The sequence below is a fragment of the Prionailurus viverrinus genome, chromosome D1, assembly GCF_022837055.1.
Source record: "Prionailurus viverrinus isolate Anna chromosome D1, UM_Priviv_1.0, whole genome shotgun sequence".
Classification (NCBI taxonomy): domain Eukaryota; kingdom Metazoa; phylum Chordata; class Mammalia; order Carnivora; family Felidae; genus Prionailurus; species Prionailurus viverrinus.
Window position 1 is genome coordinate 49,420,012 of NC_062570.1, and position 18,764 is coordinate 49,438,775.

General features: G+C 38.3%; 1 protein-coding gene across 1 annotated transcript in view; it reads right to left on the reverse strand.

Moving 5' to 3' along the window:
• The window catches only part of ANKRD42 (ankyrin repeat domain 42), a gene marked incomplete at its 5' end in the record, with an annotated part of 72,551 nt that overhangs the window by 22,085 nt on the left and 31,702 nt on the right, over positions 1-18,764 (reverse strand). The window contains 3 exons of the mRNA XM_047823199.1: positions 6,893-7,068; positions 10,492-10,597; positions 15,154-15,279. Of these exons, the coding sequence (XP_047679155.1) occupies positions 6,893-7,068; positions 10,492-10,597; positions 15,154-15,279 (408 nt within the window). The remainder of the gene's footprint in view (positions 1-6,892; positions 7,069-10,491; positions 10,598-15,153; positions 15,280-18,764) is intronic.

The window sequence follows — 18,764 nt, forward strand, 5'->3', positions numbered from 1 at the left end:
TGTGAGTAATTGTTTTATATATTTGGGGGCTCCCATATTTGGTGCATAGACATTTATAATTGTTAGCTCTTCCTGATGGATAGACCCTGTAATTATTATATAATGCCCTTCTTCATCTCTTGTTACAACCTTTAATTTAAAGTCTAGTTTGTTTGATATAAGTATGGCTACTCCAGCTTTCTTTTGACTTTCAGTAGCATGATAGATAGTTCTCCATTCTCACTTTCAATCTGAAAGTGTCCTCAGGTCTAAAATGAGTCTCTTGTAGACAGCAAATAGATGGGTCTTGTTTTTTTATCCATTCTGATACCCTATGTCTTTTGGTTGGTGCATTTAGTCCATTTACGTTCAGTGTTATTATAGAAAGATATGGGTTTAGAGTCATTGTGATGTCTTTAGGTTTCACGCTTGTAGCGATGTCTCTGGTACTTTATCTCACAGGATCCCCCTTAGGATCTCTTGTAGGGCTGGTTTAGTGGTGACGAATTCCTTCAGCTTTTGTTTGTTTGGGAAGACCTTTATCTCTTCTTCTATTCTAAATGACAGACTTGCTGGATAAAGGATTCTCTGCTGCATATTTTTTTCTGTTCATCACATTGAATATTTCCTGCCATTCCTTTCTGGCCTGCCACGTTTCAGTAGAGAGATCCGTCACTAGTCTTATTGGTCTCCCTTTATATGTTAGGGAGTTTATCTCTACCTGCTTTAAGAATTTTCTCTTTATCCTTGTATTTTGCCAGTTTCACTATGATATGTCGTGCAGATGGATTCAAGTTACGTCTGAAGGGAGTTCTCTGTGCCTCTTGGATTTCAATGCCTTTTTCCTTCCCCAGATCAGGGAAGTTCTCAGCTATTATTTCTTCAAATACACCTTCAGCACCTTTCCCTCTCTCTTCCTCCTCTGGAATACCAATTATGCATACATTATTTCTCTTCAGTGCATCACTTAGTTCTCTAATTTTCCCCTCATACTCCTGGATTTTTTAATCTTTTTCTCAGCTTCCTCTTTTTCCATAATTTTATCTTCTAGTTTACCTATTCTCTCCTCTGCCTCTTCAATCCGAGCTGTGGTTGTCTCCATTTTATTCTGCAGCTCATTTTTAGCATTTTTTAGCTCCTCCTGGCTGCTCCTTAGTCCCTTCATCTCTGTAGCAAGAGATTCTCTGCTGTCCTCTATACTGTTTTCAAGCCCAACGATTAATTTTATGACTATTATTCTAAATTCACTTTCTGTTATATTGTTTACATCCTTTTTGATCAGTTCGTTAGCTGTTATTTCCTGGAAATTCTTTTGAGGGGAATTCTTCCGTTTCGTCATTTTGAATAGTCCCTGCAGTGGTGCAGAACTGCAGGGCATTTCCCCGTGCTGTCTTGAATAACTTGCGTTGGTGGGCGGGGCCGCAGTCAGACCTGATGTCTGCCCCCAGCCCACCACTGGGGCCACAGACTGGTGTGTGCCTTCTCTTTCCCTCTCCTAGGGGCGGGGATTCACTGTGGGGTGGCGTGGCCTGTTTGGGCTACTTGCACACTGCCAGGCTTATGGTGCTGGGGATCTGGCGTATTAGCTGGGGTGGATCGGCAAGGTGCACAGGGACGGGAGGGGCAGGCTCAGCTCACTTATCCTTCAGAGATCCGCTTCGGGAGGGGCCCTGCGGCACTGGGAAGGAATCAGACCTGCTGCCGGAGGGACGGATCCGCAGAAGCACAGTGTTGGGTATTTGCACGGTGCAAGCGAATTCCATGGCAGGAACTTGTTCCCTTTGGGATTTTGGCTGGGGGATGAGCGAGGGAGATGGCACTGGCGAGTGCCTTTGTTCCCTGCCAAGCTGAGTTCTGTCGTCTGGGGCTCAACAACTCTCCCTCCCATTGTCCTCCAGCCTTCCTGCTCTCTGAGCAGAGCTGTTAACTTATAACCTTCCAGATTTTAAGTCCCGCTTGCTGTCTGAACACACTCCGTCTGGCCCCTCCGCTTTTGCAAACTAGACTCGGGGGCTCTGCTTTGCCGGAGGGCTGCCCCTCTGTCCCGGCTCCCTCCCGCCAGTCCGTGCAGTGCGCACCACCTCTCCGCCCTTCCTACCCTCTTCTGTGGGCCTCTCATCTGCGCTTGGCTCCAGAGAATCCGTTCTGCTAGTCTTCTGGCAGTTTTCTGGGTTATTTAGGCAGGTGTGGATGGAATCTAAGTGATCAGCAGGACACGGTGAGCCCAGCATCCTCCTACACTGCCATCTTCCCCCCGATTCTATCAAAAACAGATACTTAAATACAGTGAACAAACTGGTGTTTGCCAGATGGTATGTGAGTGGGTGTGTAGGTGAAATAAATAAAGGGGACCAAGAGGTACAAACTTCAAGTTATAAAATAAGTAAGTCACAGAGGTGAAAAGTATAATAGGGAATATCATCAATGATATTATAAGAATGTTTGACAGTTATAGATGGTGACTACATTTATCATGGTAAGCAATATACAAAATTGTCGAGTATATATATTGTATCCCTGAAAGTAACAAAACATTGTATGTTAATTATACTTCAATTACAGAATGTAAAAAAAGAAACTACAATGAGATCCCACTTCACACTCATAGACTAGCCTTAATCAATCAAACAATAACAAGTATTGGCTAGGATGTAGAGAAAATGGAACCCTCAAACATTGTTGATGGGAATGTTAAATGATGCAGCCATTTTGGAGAACAGTTTGGAAGTTCCTCAGAATGTTAAACATGGAGTTACCAAATGACTCAGCAGTCCCAACTAACTCCTAGTTTTATACCCAAGAGAAATGAAAAAATATGTACACACAAAAACATGTACATGAATGTTCACAGCAACAGTATTCTTAATAGCCCAAATATGAAAACAACTCTAACATCCATCAACTGGTGAACGGATAATAAAATGTAGTGTATCCATACAAGAACACTATTTGGCAATGAAAAGTACTGAAGTACTGATCCACGTTACAGGATATATAAACCTTGAAAACATTGTTCTAAGAGTAAGAAGCCAGTCTCAAAAGACCACATATGTATCATTCCACTCATATGAAATACCCTGAATAGGCAAATCTATACAGACAGAAAATGGATTACTAGTTACCTAGTGATGAGGTCTGGGGGGAAGGGAGAAGAAAGCACGAGTAAAGGGGAACTATTACTAAGAAATGTGGGGTTTCTTTTGGGTGTGACGGGAATGTTTAAAAATTTACTATAGTGATGGTTGCACAAATCTATGAATATACTAAATAACATTAAGCTGGGTACCTTAATGGTAATTTGAATGTACCTCAATGGTAAATTGAATGGTATGTGAATTATGTCTCAATAAAGCTACTGAAATTCTGAAGGGATCATTAACTCTGAGCTTCACTACAGGGTGATCTAGGTGGACTGTTTGTTGGGAGCCCCTGATATCAGCATCTTCAGGTCTTCACTTGCTTGCATCTGCCAGGGAAGAGGCTTTCACCATACCCTGGAGAGTAATGATCTGCCTGACAATGCTCTGGAAATTCTTAACAACATTTTTTTTAATTTCTTTGTTCATTTCTTTTGTTTTTTAGATTCCACTTACAAGTGAAATCATATGGTATTTGTCTTTCTCTGTCCAGATTATTTTCACTTAGTGTAATACCCTCCAAGTATATTCACATTGTCACAAACTGCAAACAAACAACAAAGAGAGAAACAGACTCATAAATACAGAGAACTAGTGGTGGCCAAAGGGGAGGGGGGTGGGAAGATGGGTGTTTAGGATTAAGAAGCACAAAGTTCCAGTTCTAAAGTAAATAAGTCACCAGGATGAAAAGTAAAGCAGAGGGAATATAGTCAATAATAGTGTAATGCACATCATGGTGAGCATTTCATAACATATACAATTGTTGACTATGTTGTACACCTGAAACTAATTTAATATTACACATCCACTGTACTTCAATTAGAATTTTTTAATTTTTAATTTTTAAAAATCTAGACGGGAGTTAGAAATTTTCCTTAGAGAATGTAGTTTTGGTCTAACTAGTTCTTCCTGCCCAACAAACCAAAAATACTTTCTACAGATCAAGAGGAAGGGAACAGACATTTACTGAGCCTCTATTAAGGGCTAGGCACATTCCATTCTCTAGTGTATTAATCTTTTTAACTCTGTGGGGATGACATTATAACATTCTCATTTTTATAGATGAGGAAACTGAGGTGCAAGGATTAACACAGCTAAGAGTGGTGAAATTCTGATGTCTGAATTCAGTGCCCAAGCTCTACTCCCTTTTTTTTTTAATTTATTTATTTTTGAGAGAGAGAGAAGGAGGGACAGAGAAAGAGAGAGAGAGAATATGCCAAGCAGGCTCCATGGCTCATGGGTTCAAGCCCCGTGTTGGGCTCCATGCTGATGGTACAGAGCCTACTTAGGATTCTATTTCCTTTTCTCTCTGCCCCTCCCCCACTCTCATGCTCTCAAAATAAATAAATAAACTTAAAAAAGAAATTCCTTTAAGGAGCACCTGGGTGGCTCAGTAGGTTAAGCGTCAGACTTCAGCTCGGGTCATGATCTCATGGTTCATGGATTTGGGTCCCACAGCGGGCTCTGTGCTGACAGCAAGGAGCCTGGAGCCTGCTTTAGATTCTGTGTCTCCCTCTGTCTCTGCCCCTCCCTCGGTCATGCTCTATCAAAAATAAACAAACTTAAGAAAAAAATTCTTTAAAAAAATAAAAGGCTACATGGGAATGCAAGCTGGTGCAGCCACTCTGGAAAACAGTAGGAGGTTCCTCAAAACACTAAAAATAGAACTACCCTACCACCCAGCAATGGCACTACTAGGCATTTATCCATGGGATACAGGTGTGCTGTTTCGAAGGGACACATGCACCCTCATGTTTATAATAGCACTATCAACAATAGCCAAAGTATGGAAAGAGCCCAAATGTCCATCGATGGATAAATGGATAAAGATGATGTGGTATATATATATATACCACATCATCTTTATATATATATATATATATATATATATATATATATATATATACACACACACAATTTATTTATATATATATACAATTTATTTATATATATTGTACATATGTATAATATGTACGTATATATGTATAATATGTATTATATATACAATTTATATATATATATATATATATATATATACACACACACACACACACACACACACAACTGAGTATTATTCGGCAATCAAAAAGAATGAAAATTTGCCATTTGCAACTACGTGGATGGAACTGGAGGGTATTATGCTAAGTGAAATTAGTCAGAGAAAGACAAAAATCATATGACTTCCCTCATATGAAGACTTTAAGAGACAAAACAGATGAACATAAGGGAAGGGAAACAAAAATAATATAAAAACAGGGAGGGAGACAAAACAGAAGAGACTCTTAAATATGGAGAACAAACAGAAGGTTACTGGGGGGGTTGTGGGAAGGGGGATGGGCTAAATGGGTAAGAGGCACTAAGGAATCTACTCCTGAAATCTTTGTTGCACTATATGCTAACTAACTTGGTTGTAAAAAATAAAAAATAAAATTAAAAAAAAAAAAAAAAGGCTGCAAAACCAGAATGGAGCTTTCTTTGTAGCATCACTGGTAGTTCCAGGTCCACATCAGAGACCCCTGGAGCCCAGGAAATCTGTGCAGACATTCTGCATCTGCTCTTGTACAATTTTAATTTGGTGTCCTTAGCAAATTTAAATTATATTAAAAACTTCATCTAACCTTAGACTGGCAGGTGAGTATGTTCTCTTCCTGCCCATTCATAACCCACCTGAAATGCTATGCTCTCCCCTACCTCCCAGTCTACTCTCTACCCAGCAGCTAGAGTGATACTACTTGTAAACATAGATCAGATCATTCCCATCTCAAACCCAACCAGTGGCTTCTATTTAAAATAAGAAAAATTTAAAAATTTTAAAAACCCATAAAATCCTAATTAGGCCCTATACAATTTGACTGGGCCCCTGCTTACATCCCCAACTTTATGTTACCACTTCCTTGCTAATTGTACTCCAGCCACACTTATTGAGCTCAAGTCCACACCATAGCCTTTACACACACAGCTCCTTCTGCTTAGAATGTTCTTCCAAGATCTTCATATGGCTCATCCTCATCACTCAGAGGTCTCTCCTCAAATGTCACCTCCTCAGAGAGGCCTCCTCTACTGGTTATCTTATCTTTGGCAGTACTATACCTTATTTTCTTTGTGTACTTATTTTCTTATCAGCTAGTCATTACCTTCCCTCAACCACCACCACCAGTAGAATGAAATTTGCTGGCAGGGCAGGGATTTTGTGCTGTTCACTGTTTCATCGATATGTGCAACAGTGTCTGGCACACAGTAGACACTCAATAAATATTTCCTATTATTAATCTGTAAAAATCATTTGTCAACTAACCATGGAAATCATTGAGATGTTTACTTCCCTGTTTCCTATGACCCACTTAAGTATTTTTTCCTCCTTATAACTTTTTCCTCCCTGAGGGACAGAGATTATGTCTTACTTTTTTTTAAACGTTTATTTACTTTGAGAGAGAGAGAGAGAGAATGGGGGGGGTGGTCAGCAGAGAGAGAGGGAGAGAGAGAATCCCAAGCAGGCTCCATGCTGTTAGTGCAGACAGAGCCACAAACTGTGAGATCATGACCTGAGTCAAAACCAAGATTCGGATGCTTAACCAACTTAGCCACCCAGGCACCCCTCTTACACTCTATGTGTTCACAAACCCGTAGCACAAACATTTGTACTAGTCTGGCTTCCCCCAAAAAATATCAAAGTATTTTTGTTTGCAGATGGTTAATTAGAATAATTTCCAGATTTGTGGTAAAAAACTGGCTATGGTATTTCTTAAAAAATAAATCAACAGAGTTGGCACACTTACTTCTGGCATTTGTCTTATCCAACTCACTGAGACATAGATCATCCTTGGCATCAGTGCTTCCCTCAACACCATGTCTTAAGAAAAACTTTGTATCATTTTCATCAATTTCATTCTCATCATCCAAGTCATATTTTTGTAGCCCCTCTAATAGCTTTACAGCTGCTAAATGGGCAAACCTGTGGGAAAGAATCAGAAATTAATAAGATCCACCATCTTCTTCAAACTGAAATGACAGTTTGAACTTAATTTAGCAGATTACACTCTGTACATTATGCCACCAACCCATCTACCAGTAAAGGAGCAAAACTGTACCTGGGGGTGCCTGGGTGGCTCTGTCAGTTAAGCATCCAACTTCAGTTCAGGTCATGATCTCATGATTCATGAGTTCAAGCCCTGCATCAGGCTCTGTGCTGACAACTCAGAGCCTGGAGCCTGCTTTAGATTCTGTGTCTCCCTGTCTTTCTGCCCCTCCCCCGCTTGTGCTCTGTCTCTGTCTCTCTCTCAAAAATAAATAAACATTAAAAAAAAAATACAAAAAAACACAACTGTACCTGAAGGTCAGTGACAATTTGACATACAACCAGCTCAAAGAGTTACTGAACACTAAGGACAAACAGTCCTATTACAGGCTATTTCATAATCTGTATTGGCAAAATCCAAATGGGAGAGGAGACCCAATATCAAGACAATATGTGGTGTGCCCTAGACACAGCTGGTCAACTGTATAGAAAGCCCAGAACCACCTTATTTGTTACCTATATTTACTACCTTTTTTGATGGCCTAATTTAGATTGCAGAACTAGTTCTGTTTCCAGTTTTAGGGTAACTATATATATATATATGTATCCCCTTAATTTTCATCCTTCCTCAACCCAAAATACTTGGCATGGTTTTGAAATGTAATGGAAAAACAGTGACTTTTTCTATCCATGTTTTCTATTTTCTTTGATCTTGCCCACATCTCCATGAAGCTTCCAGTAATATACCCTAGGTTTTGGAGCTGACATGATTGTATGTAATCTGCATATTTTTCTCAGTCATGCTAATTGAAGTGCTTAATGTTTCTTCTTATCACATGGAGAACAACTCATTAAATACAAAATCTCAAATCCTATTTTTTTCCACATACTTACATAACCATATGCACACATATGTCCTCCCCTTTCACCAGGTACTGCAAACATTAACAAATATTTTAGGAAGTTGTAAGGTTAACAGAATTCATTATCTCTACTACTAGGTTGCAATTTAACAGCTATCATTTACTGAGTACTTGCTTTATGCCAGATTCAAGTGTATTTGTTTTTTTTTTTTTTTTTAGTTTATTTTGAGAGAGAGCGTGCATGCATGCATGTAAGTTCGGAAAGAGGAGGGGTTGAGGGAGACAGAGAGAGAGAGAGAGAGAGATTGAGAGAGGGAGAATCCCAAGCAGGCTCTGCACTGTCAGTGTGGAGCTCAAACTCACAAACTGTGAGATCATGACCTCTGCTGAAATCAAGAGTCAGATGCTTAACCCACTGAGCCACCCAGGAACCACCCCCACCCCACTTTTTTTTTTTACAATTTATTCAAGGTTATTTCTATAATAGTACACATACACCTAAAATTTTGGTGCATGAATTACAAAATTCTAATAGGTATACAGTGGAATCTCATTGTGGTTTTAATTTGCATTCTCCTAATGTAAATGATTTTGAGCATTTTTTAAATGCATATTTGCCATTTGTACATTTTCCTCTGGTGAATAAACAGTATCAAATGCTTGCAAGAAAAAGAAAACAAAAGAAACTCACTGCTAGTGAGAATGCAAATTGGTATGATCACTTTTGAAGGCACTTTCGCAGCTTCTTATAAAATTAAACATACTCACAAACTTCACACATGACCCGACAATCCTACTCCCAAGTATTTACCCAAGTGAGCTAAAAACTTATGTTCACACAAAAACCTGTATGTGAATGTTTAAAGCAGCTTTATGCATAATAAACAACAAATGGATATAATCAAGATATCCATTGATAGGCTACTGGATTATAGAACTATTAGAATACCATGGAATTCTACATCTAATGGAGTATTACTCAGCAATAAGAAAGAAATGAACTACCAATACATATAAAAGAATCTCAAAATAATGATGCAGAGAGAAAGACGCCAGATTTATAAGAGTTTGCACTGTACTCTAGGAAATGCAAACTAAACTACAGTGACAGAAAGCAGATCTGCATCTGCTGGAGGAAGGGGAAGCAGAAAGCAGTGGAAGGAGAGAGATACAAAGGGAGCACAAAGAGACTTTTGAGGATGATGGATATATTCACTCTCTTGACGGTGGTAATGGTTTCACGGGTACATACGTTTATCAGAATTCATCAGTTAGTACTATACAAATATGCATACTTTGTCATATGCCAATTATATCTTGGAAAAGCCATCTTCCAAAATAAAAATAAAGTGGGCCTGAGTTGATTATGATCCTAGGTATGTGGAACCGCAAAACCATGCTCCGGGACTTCAAAGAAATCCCTCAAAATTTTAAGGAACATGAACTCACAAAAATTGCAGAGCAATTCAGTGAATGATTACGTTCTGGCATCCTGTCAAACCTCATTTGCAACTTTTAGCCCACATTTCTACCTTAGATTCAAGCAGTTCTGAACCACATACACCTCCTCAAACACACAAGGTACTATCTTACAATTCTGCCTTCTTAAAGCACCAGCATAAACATTGCTTCCTCCAAAAAAAGCTTTTTCCCTGACCTCTATATAAATTCCATCTCCCTTCAGGTTCCTTCATAACTCTTACCATCATCTGTGTTAACATTTCTCTCCCCCAACTTTCAAATAGGAAGATCTGGGTACTTTTTCTCCTAAGTTCTTACTGTATCTTACACATATGTTATAATGATTATAGTTAATAATTATTATTATGTACATCGTCTCTTCACAAGATTGCAAACTTGAGGGGAAGGACTGTGTTTTTTCATCTTTGTAATCCTAACACTAACCATAGCACTAGGGACACACTATGTATGCAGGAAATTGAATGAAAAACAACCAAATGAACAAATGGATTGACTGAATTTTCCCTGAGGACCTGACCTGAATGAGGGGGTGTTCAATATTAGGTGTTATATTTAATTCAGACATAAACATCAAAATTTGTTTCAAAACCTATGTGACTCCAAATTGATTATTCCTTTTTATCACACAGTATTTCACACAGTACGAGCATTTGTGGGACACAACTCTCCATTGTGTACCACTGTTTTAAGCACTGTAGAATGTTTAGCATTCCTGGACCTGACCTCACTATATATCAGTGTTGGTCTCCAATCATTGTGACACTCACTCCTCCACACATTTCCAAATCCCCTCCCTCCCCCAGGAAAGGGGACAATATTATCTCCCAATTGAAAATCATCACTTTAGAGAGAAGAGTTGATGTCTCATCCAATGTCAATTCAGCTTGAAAATTGTCATTCCATCAGTATTTGACAGAGTCCTAAAATTCCATTAAATCCTCAGAGTTTTCTGAGTATAAGAGAGCATATACAAAAGTTTAAAAACAGAAGAAAGTAGTAAAGCACATAGGGATACCTCTTAGCCACATCGCTGGGTTTCTCCCCTGCTTTGTTTGTAATATTACTGTCTGCTCCCATTTTAATTATCCACTGCAAACACTCTATGTGGCCTTGCCCAGCAGCTGTTTCAAAAATACAAACGGAAAATATAGACAAAAAAAGTTAGTAGTAACAATTATCTGAAAATCTTGGACAATCCCATTACAGAGTATTTTCACAAATACTGATCCTTATAATAAACAACAAAAGTAAGTTGGGCAGATGTTACTTTCTCTGTTAATTTACATATTCATTAGACAAATATTCTACCAAATATCTACTGTGCTAGTCTCTATACAGAGGACTTTCCCTACATATATAAAAGCTGAAGCTCAACGAGGTTATTTATTTAACATCACACAGCTAGCAAGGAATGGATTTGAAACTATAATCTAGGTGTTCCCAATCCTTATCCAGTGTTTGCCTGCTGCTATTTATAGGTCCTGACTAATCTTGTATCTGACCAGAACGTGAGCACAATCCAGCCACAGGGACCCACAAGGACTTCAGATATCTTGCATCATCTTATGTAAAGAGGTTATTCTACTGACTCTCAAAACTCAAAATTTGCAGACCCCTGATTATCAGAACCATTTACCACCTTTTTCAAAATCTTGTTAACACATGCACCCAATACTAATTTTCACCTCCATAGCTCTGTTTACATGTCTTCTCACCTAGTACTCAGCACTCAACCAGTGCTCATCTAACCTCTATCCATCCTTCTAGATTCATCTCAAGACTCTGGGAAACTGGGAGAAAAACTTAATAAACTTAAAAGACCTGATTTTAGGTCTACTAAACAATGAGATTGGAGGACAGGACAGAACTTAGCAAGTGGCTGGCACATAAAGACTCTCAATAAAGTCTGTAAAGTTGATGAGTGAATAAATGAATGACAATATTAATAAAATGTCAGCTTTGCTCTTACCAGCTAGCTGTACAACCTCAATCAAGAAAACTGATTCCTCTGGACCCCAATTTCCTTATCTTTTACAAAGATGATTTCATATTTATAAGGAGGGTACACTGCTGCTTCATAAAATTACAAGGGTTAAATGTGATGACAGTTTTGCATCCCGTTAAATATCATATAAGATATTATTTCTGAATTCCCATGAACTCTCCTTTAATAATTTAACCCTTACCAAATTCTTCTTTCCTCAGTTCCTACTCTTGAATTCTTATTGCCTGTATTTTAACAACCAAATCCTTTTTGCCATTTATTACATCTTAACTTCTACAAATCTCTAGTTGTTCATATTGTAAGTATGTGGCTCCTTAACAGGAAGGTCTGGATCTCACAGAGTCTACACAGTGCAAGCATACGGTTGGTGCTAAATATAAATGCCTCTGTAAAATAAATCAAAGACTAGGAACTTCTGGTATATCTTTGGCGTCCCAAAAAGTGAATTCACCTCCAATATCGGCAACAGAGAAAAGAGGACAGAAAGTCAGAAGCAGTGACAGAGTAACCCCATCACTACTGTACGAATTCTTCCACCATTCTCTTCTTCACTCAGAGCCGTCTACCAAACTCAGAGTTGGCCCCTGAAAAGCCTGGGCCTTCTTCCTGTCTCCTACAGCAAACTCAAAACCAGTTAACAAAGAATACTATAAGATTTCCCAGACCTTTAGAAATAACCCCACTTTAGACAAAGATGGCAACATACTCTGTTTTTAAGATTTACAAAATAGTATTTATGTATCATGGATAACAGTTTTATAAGACAGAATGAGCTTAACCAAACATTTCCATGTTATTACACAAATACTGTTTACAAAAAAGGGAAAGGGAGGCAAAAGAATTTCTCTAAAATGAATTACAATAAGAGGATTTTTACCCAAGATCCTTATTGTATACTGGTTAGGATATGTTTAAGAATTTAATCCATGTTTATAAGAGAACAGATAAAATATGCAGTGGCTAGAAATTTTTAAGAAATTATTTGCAATACTTATGGCTTAGCAAATGAAAGGAAGGAGCAGTCATGGTGGATTTAAAAATCATTAAATGATTAAGAAGAAAGCCTCGGGGCACCTGGGTGGCGCAGTCGGTTAAGCGTCCGACTTCAGCCAGGTCACGATCTCGCGGTCCGTGAGTTTGAGCCCCGCGTCGGGCTCTGGGCTGATGGCTCAGAGCCTGGAGCCTGCTTCCGATTCTGTGTCTCCCTCTCTCTCTGCCCCTCCCCCGTTCATGCTCTGTCTCTCTCTGTCCCAAAAATGAATAAACGTTGAAAAAAAAAAATTTAAAAAAAAAAAAAAAAAAAAAAAAAAAAGAAGAAAGCCTCAATAATAAACAAAGCAGCTTATTTACTGAATCAATATATAAAATAAAGGAAAAGAAGCAGAAAGATTGATAAAATGTGGGAAAGGTGAATTAAATCATAAGGAGACATCAACTTTTATTTGACCAATTTGGCTATAATCTAAACATACAGATGTTTGCCAGGAAAGGCAAATGTACACAAAATGCCCCTTCTCCCCATTATAGCCACCTCTCACCCCTCTACCACACCACCTGATCCACTCCTGGCCCTAGGTGTCCTCAGTGGATAGACTGACAAGAGAAGGGGTGAAGAGCAAACACTACTGGTTCCTCCTCAGTTTTCACCCTCCCATCTCACAATGGTTGCATCCCAAACACCCTATCGTTATACATCAGTCCCTTTAGAACCTTCTTCCAGATCTCTCATTTCCATCTTAGTTCCAGTGGTGAAGAAGTGACTGAGAAAGGCTGAAAACCAGCCTTCAGTGAAACTTAATTGTTCCTGGAAAGATGCATATTAAGCATCATGAGCAAGCCTATCTTTTGCTACAGTGTCTAAATGATACTCCACATATCATAATATTAGTAATAAGAAGTGCTTATATCTAGGATATGAAATGAGGGCTTTGCTCCAGGGCACCACATTTTAAACTATCCATCTAGAGAGCACATTTTAAGTCTCCTCCCCATTCGCAAATCCCATGGTGAAGAGTTAAACCCCTAGACAGCCAGTAGAGACAAAGGAGTGAGATTTTCCAAGTCTAGGGTAGAGTGTTTGCCAAAGTGGAAACCTCTTTGTGTGTAGGGGAAATCTCTTTGCATTCCCCTTCTTCTTATGCCACCTAAGCTCTCTCTTCCAAAACTACTGGTACACATGGTACTTAGATTCTATACTGGAGATTCCTTATGAATTAAACCAACTTTAATAATTAAACTAAGAACCTAACCGACAGGAACATAGTCTGTGATCAGGACCAGCAGAAGTTATTTATAAAAATAAAAACCTAATCCAAACACATGACTGCAGGAGTGTCAGGGTGGCTCAGTTGGTTAAGCACCCGACTCTTGGTTTCAACTCACCTCATGATCTCACAGTTGGTGAGTTTGGGCCCCGCATCGGGCTCTGTGCTGACAGTGTGGAGCCTGCTTGGAATTCTGTGTCTCCCTCTCTCTCTGCCCTGCCCCACACTCACCCCCACTCATGCTGTCTCTCTCAAAAATAAACAACTTTTTAAAAAATTAAAAAACACATGACTGCATTAACTAGACTACTTACTGTCTTTTACTCTAACATTTTTTAAGGGCTTTTTAAGAAATCTCTATACCCAAAATGGGGCTACAACTCACGACCCCAAGATCAAGAGTTGCATGCTCCACTGACTGAGCTACTTGGCAGGCCCTTTAACACTTTTACAAGAATTACCTGCCGTTAGATTCTGAAGGAACTTATATATCACAAATGAGGCGGAATGGAAATTTCAGATGGGGTAAAGATTTGGTTTTTGATTTTATAAATACAAGGAAGATTGGCAAGAATAAATCCTAGAGTACATACTCCCAATAAGGACTGACAGTTTGACAGTCTGATTAAAAAACCAAAAAGCTAGTTAACATGTTAGAATTTCACATAGAAGGAAGGAGAGAATGCAGAGAAAAGTGGTAGACATCTTGAAGATATGTTCAAATCAAACATTCATTGATATTTCTATGGAAGTAAAAACATTTTTTCAGAGTCTAAGAAAGAAGAAAAATTTGCTACACCTTTTTCTCAAGTTCTGGTATACCTTTTTCATGCCTTAGCATGAATTAATAGACCATTATTAATCCAAAGAAAATGTCAGCCCTAAGAAATTTCTCTAGCAGTCAATTTCATATCTAAACATGTCAGTATCACAAGAGAATTTCTATTGGAATTACCCTAAATGTGACAATTTCTGACATCATAAAAGGAATATCACACTTCAATTGAAAATTAAGCTCTCGGGGCGCCTGGGTGGCGCAGTCGGTTAAGCGTCCGACTTCAGCCAGGTCACGATCTCGCGGTCCGTGAGTTCGAGCCCCGCGTCAGGCTCTGGGCTGATGGCTCAGAGCCTGGAGCCTGTTTCCGATTCTGTGTCTCCCTCTCTCTCTGCCCCTCCCCCGTTCATGCTCTGTCTCTCTCTGTCTCAAAAATAAATAAAACATTGAAAAAAAAAATTTAAAAAAAAAAAAGAAAATTAAGCTGAGTACCATATAAGGAAGACTTAAATGTCCTAGGATATCAGGAAAAGTTTTACACTTTCACATGTTTCTGAAGTATAATTATTTTAAAAGGTAAATAATTCAAAGGTAATTATGTCAGAACTGAAAACAAAACCAGGAATAACTCACCTTTATGCATAGGAGTCGATCCATTATTATCACGTTCATTAATATTGATTACTCCATCTTCTATTAATTTCTTAAGCATTTCCAAATCACCCTTAAAGGCAGCCATATGACCTGGAAATGCTAAGGCTATGAATAGAAATTCAGTATTTCAGTAAACACATGAGTTCATTCTATTTTTCTTGACTCAAGCAGTCACACATTTCAGATTTCAATATTAACTCAATTATGATAATGTTATATTGGAATTAGTTTGATTGATGCAATAACAAGTAATAAAAAGGACAATCATAAAGTAAGATTACTATTAACTGTGTAGCCCTTCCACCCCTCAGGACCTCAAACATGCCAAGTAATATTGTACCAGAACTATGCTTAGCTATATTCCATTCTTCCCTCAGGCCACCACAAAACACATGATGGTCATTTTCAACCCTTCACATAAAGACATTTTTGGTCTAAAGTCCTACATTTGCACAGAACACTCACTCTCTGTTTGCAAGTGAAGAAAGCAAAATAAAGTGGAAGCAGATAAAGTATACATAAGTATGTATACAAACACATACACATATACACATGCCTGTGTAAAAGGGGCTGACCTAGCTCCTAACTACACATTAAATACCTGATAAGATGTTTTTACTGATAACAACTCCAAGATCAGGACCTGAGCCAAAATCAAGAGTTGGATGCTTAACCAACTATGTCACCCAGGTGTCCCTATTCTCATTTTTAAATCTGAAAAGGAAACAGAATAGCCAAAGAATATTAAAAAAAAATGTTTAATGTTTACTTACTTTGGAGAGAGACAGAGAGATAGAATATGAGCCATAGAGGGGCAGAGAGAGAGGGAGACACAGAATCCAAAGCAGGCTCCAGAATCTGAGCTGTCAGCACACAGCCCAATGTGGGGTTTGAACTCACAAACAGATCATGACCTGAGCTGAAGTCATATGCTTAACTGACTGAGCCACCCAGGCGCCCCAAAGAATATTTTTGAAAGAAAAAGTTAGAAACTTACACTACCTGATTCTAAATCTTACTATATAAAGCTAGAGTAATCAAGCTGTAGTATTGCCAGATATATCAAATATGGTACATCTATACAATAGAATACTATTGAGCAATAAAAAAGAATGAACTATTAACATAGAGGAATCATTCTCAAAATGGTTCCATTAGAAAATTCAAACTAATCTATAATGACATAAAGCAAATCAGAGGTTGTATGGGGCCTACATCCATACAGTTGAATACTGTTGAACAATAAAAAGGATGAACTATTAATATACATAACAGGGATGAATCTTAAAATGGTTCTACTAGAAAATTCAAACTTAGGGCACGTGGGTCGCTCAGTAGGTTAAACATCTGACTTTGGCTCAGGTCATGATCTCACAGTTCATGAGTTCGAGTCTGGCGTCAGGCCGTCTGTTCTCAGCACAAAGCCTGCTTTGGATCCTCTGTCCCCTTCTCTCTCTCTCTCCCTCCCCTAGCTTGCATTCTCTCTCTCTCTCAAAAATAAAACATTAAAAAAAAAAAAAAAAGAAAATTCAAACTAATTTATACTAACAGAAAGCAACTAAGTGGGCCAGGGTGAAAAGAGGGGTGAAATATAAAGGGGTATTATAAAAAAAACCTTCAGAGGTGGTGGAAATGTTTTCTATCTTGATTGTGATGGTTTCATGAGTGTATACATCCAAACTCACCTAACAGCACACTAAATGAATACAGTTTATTACATGTAAATCATACTTAAATAAAATTCATTTTAAAAAAAAGGAGGGGGAGTTTGGGTGGCTCAGTTGGTTGAGAGTTCAACTTCGGCTCAGGTCATGATCTCACGGTTTGTGAGTTCAAGCCCCACGTCGGGCTCTGTGCTGACAGCTCGGGGCCTGGAGCCTGCCTCAGATTGTGTGTCTCCCTCTCTCTCTGCTCCTGCCCTGCTCACACTCTGTCTCTCTCTCAAAAATAAACAAATATTTAAAAAAATTGTTTTAATAAAAAAAGGATATCCCCTTAAAAATAAATAAATAATAAATAATAAATTAAATAAGTAAATAAATAAATAAAGGATATCCTCATCAAAGTGAAAAAACAAGCCACAGTGTGAGAGAAAATATCTATATCTGATAAAATTAATAAAGGATTAGAATCTAGACTATATAAAGAACTCAAATTATTTAGAAAAGGGCAAAGAATACAGTTTTTAAAAAGGGAGAAAAGTATAGGCAGGCAATTCATAGAAGAAAAAAACTAGAAGAACCAATAACTTACAGAAGGATGTTCAACCTCATTCGCAATCAAAAAAATGCAAATCAAAATACAAATTAAACCTTTTCATATCCAATCAGCTGGCAAACATTTTAAAGTCTGACTATCAAATATCATTTCTCTAAATTCCCATCAAACGTTGCTGATTAGAGTGCAAACTTCTACAAGCACCTGATGAAGAATGTAGCAATGCCTGTTTATACTGACGAAGGGCATATCCCACCAAGCAAACCCTAAAGTAGAATATCACACCTATTTACCCAAACAGGGCTCTTAACTCTCAGTCTTCAGAGAAGACAGGCAGTTCCACCAACAGCCTCATCCAACAATCCCAATGTGCCATAAAAATATTTTCTATGTGGGCTCTGTGTTAAAAAGGTAGTAAAGCACTTCTCCACAGAATCTCTTGTATGTGTATATAAGAAGACACATACAAGAACATTCCCAACCACATTACTATAATAGTGAAAAACAATCTAAATGTCAAATTGGAAAATGGATAAATAATGGTTTTCATAAAATACAATACTATACAAACACTTAAAAAGAATAGGTATATCTATCAGCTTAATAAAAACCCCAAAACATAGTATTTTCTGGAAAAAAGCAAGGAATAGAAGAATGAATACTGTTTTATGTCATTTCCTTAAGATTTTAAGAGAAGTTTCAAAGACTACTAGTCATCCACTAAAATCCCCTTCCTTCAATATTAAGGGAGTTGTAGCTGAGTAAGTCTTCTCAGCTAAATACTGAATTCTCCAGGTTTCCTCACAGCTAGTATGCCCACGTGGCTAAACTTTTGCCAATGGAATTGTTAGCAAAAGTGATGGATACAAATTAGACCTTTAAAATCTCTGGTCCTAACCTTACAGTCTTGCTCCTCCCCACCTCCTACTGAATTAGCTACAACCAGAGAGAGCTAGTTGGAAAGAAAGCCAGTTCTTGAATGACTGCACAGCATAGATTCACTCTCCAATATGGGCTGTCATATAAATCCTTAAGCTGCTGAATTTTATGATTTCTTTGTTAGAACAGGTTAAGTCTCTTACTCCAAAAACACAGAGTAGTGCATATTTTTGTAAGTACATATACATTAAATATAAAATATGTAGGGACACTGGGTGGCTTAGTCAGTTAAGCATATACTCTTGGTTTCAGCTCAGGTCATGATACTGTGGTTTTATGAGTTCAAGCCCCGTGTCAGACTCTGCACTGGCAGCATGGAGTCCGCTTGGGATTCTATCTGTCTGTCTCTCTCCCTCTCTCTCTGCCCCTCCCCAATTTGTGCTCTCTCTCAAAATAAATAAACTTAGTTAAAAAAATTAAAATTAAAACCTGTA